At 37.3% G+C, this 1,966-nt stretch overlaps 1 protein-coding gene across 1 annotated transcript; it reads left to right on the plus strand.

Moving 5' to 3' along the window:
* The first annotated feature begins 328 nt into the window (after positions 1–328).
* On the plus strand, positions 329–1,494 carry LOC146690083 (trace amine-associated receptor 13c-like). Its single transcript, XM_085434903.1, has 2 exons — positions 329–528; positions 678–1,494. The coding sequence occupies exons 1-2, from the start codon at positions 365–367 to the stop codon at positions 1,492–1,494; spliced, it is 981 nt and encodes a 326-aa protein (XP_085291029.1). The 5' UTR covers positions 329–364.
* Positions 1,495–1,966: the final 472 nt, after the last annotated feature.

Below are 1,966 nucleotides of genomic sequence, written 5' to 3' on the forward strand. Positions count from 1 at the left end.
TAAGCAGTGTCAAAAATACTAGGTAACTTTAAAAAACAGCTACTGGGTGCTTTTTAAAAACGTTTAAACGGTTTACAGCGATTTAAACTTTAACTCCCTAAAGGTTTAACATAAAACTAGGTTACTATTAAAAAAACACATCAAAATGATTAATTTAACATTTAAAAGAAGTTTACTTGTATTGAATTGGTTTTCTTGTACTTTATATTATTAACATCACATTTTGACTTATTCGCAGAGGGAAAAAATATCAGAGAATGAGTTACGTCAGAAGGCAATTGTGGGAGGAAGGGTGGTGATACAAAAAAGGGGCTCAGTCACAAAGCTGTTTGTGCTGAACAGCCACTGCTGTCTTTCTCTAACAATGGAAGAAACTGAACTCTGCTTTCCACAACTATTCAACTCCTCTTGTGTGCGGCAAAAGCATTCACAAATTGAGGCTGTGTTTATTTACACTCCACTGTCTTCCATCTCTGTGCTTACTACAATTCTGAACCTGCTTGTGATCATCTCCATCGCTCACTTCAAGTACTGACATATTTGAATACTTAACAAATTATAGAAAAATTATGTTTTTTGTGAATTTAATTAGAAAATGTGTTGCTTTGTTCTATATGTTACAGTGGAGTTGCAATTACTGCTGTAGAACAACCTTTGATGCTCCTATTTTAATCCAGGCAGCTGCACACCCCAACCAACCTCCTCCTCCTCTCTCTGGCCGTCTCAGATTTCTTCGTGGGCCTCATCATGGCTTGTCAGATTAGCCTCCTAGATGGCTGCTGGTTTCTTGGTGACCACATGTGTGCTCTGTATAGCAGTTTAGATTACATTGCTACTTCTGCTTCAGTAGGAACTATGGTACTCATATCAGCTGACCGCTATGTAGCCATTTGTGACCCTCTGCATTATCCCACCAAAATCACTATAAAAAGAGTCTCAGTCTCTATTTGTACTTGCTGGGCTTGTTCAATTCTGTATAACAGTCCTATCATGAAGGATAATTTCAAGCAGCCAGGGAGGTATAATTCTTGTTCTGGTGATTGTGTAGTTGTCATTGATTACTTTGTGGGAATTTTTGACTTTGTTTTGACCTTTGTCGGCCCTGTGATTGTCATCATAGTTCTGTATCTAAGAGTATTTGCGGTGGCTGTGTCTCAGGCTCGGGCAATGCGCTCTCATATCACTGCTCTCAGACTCCAGGGGTCAGAGACGGTGCATGCTAAGAAATCTGAGCTGAAAGCTGCCAGGACTCTCGGTGTACTTGTTATTGCCTTTCTGATATGTCTTTTCCCATTTTTCTGTTCCTCAATGGTAGGCCAGAATAGTTTCTTTGATATTAGATCTGTACCTTTTGAGTGCTTGCTGTTCTATTTTAACTCTTGTCTGAACCCATTAATCTACACTTTTTGCTACCCCTGGTTTCTGAAATCTATCAAGCTCATTGTGACATTTAAGATATTTAGGCATGGCTCCAGTGAGGCCAGTATACTATAGGGAAAAGTGATTTTAGTAATGAGCAAGCCATACAGTCTTTGACACTGAAAAACTGATAAATTATTATTTATTTCAAGTGTGATGAAACAAATATCTGCTAGAGGTTGCTTTACATTTCGATTTTCAGGGCTAGTATTCTAATCCTCTGTTACACCATGACAAAATCAGGTGTTCGTTTCTCTAATTTAAATGAATGTGAATCCATCACAAATTCTGAAAACCATCACTAACTAAACTAAACTAAATGAAGATGTGTAATATGCTAGTTTTACATGGGAGCCTAATTTACATCTACAGCCTACAGCTGTAAAAAATGCTTGTCTTATAAGATAATGTATAGATGTGTTAATAAATTAACAACCATTCTTACTGAAACACTGAAATTTACACAGAATAGAATAGAATACATCTTTATTGTCACTGTTACAAGAACAATGAAATGCAGTTTGGCATTTCTCTGTTCGCAGCATGT

The sequence above is a fragment of the Copadichromis virginalis genome, linkage group LG16 (genome assembly GCF_057382275.1).
Source record: "Copadichromis virginalis isolate Kocher_CV1m ecotype Utaka linkage group LG16, C_Virginalis_male_GT1.1, whole genome shotgun sequence".
Lineage (NCBI taxonomy): Eukaryota > Metazoa > Chordata > Actinopteri > Cichliformes > Cichlidae > Copadichromis > Copadichromis virginalis.

Coding starts and splice junctions, on each gene's coding strand:
- LOC146690083 (XM_085434903.1), top strand. CDS start 365: ATGGAAGAAACTGAACTCTGCTTTCCACAACTATTCAACTCCTCTTGT. Junction 529..677: donor ATCTCCATCGCTCACTTCAA/GTACTGACATAT, acceptor ATTTTAATCCAG/GCAGCTGCACACCCCAACCA.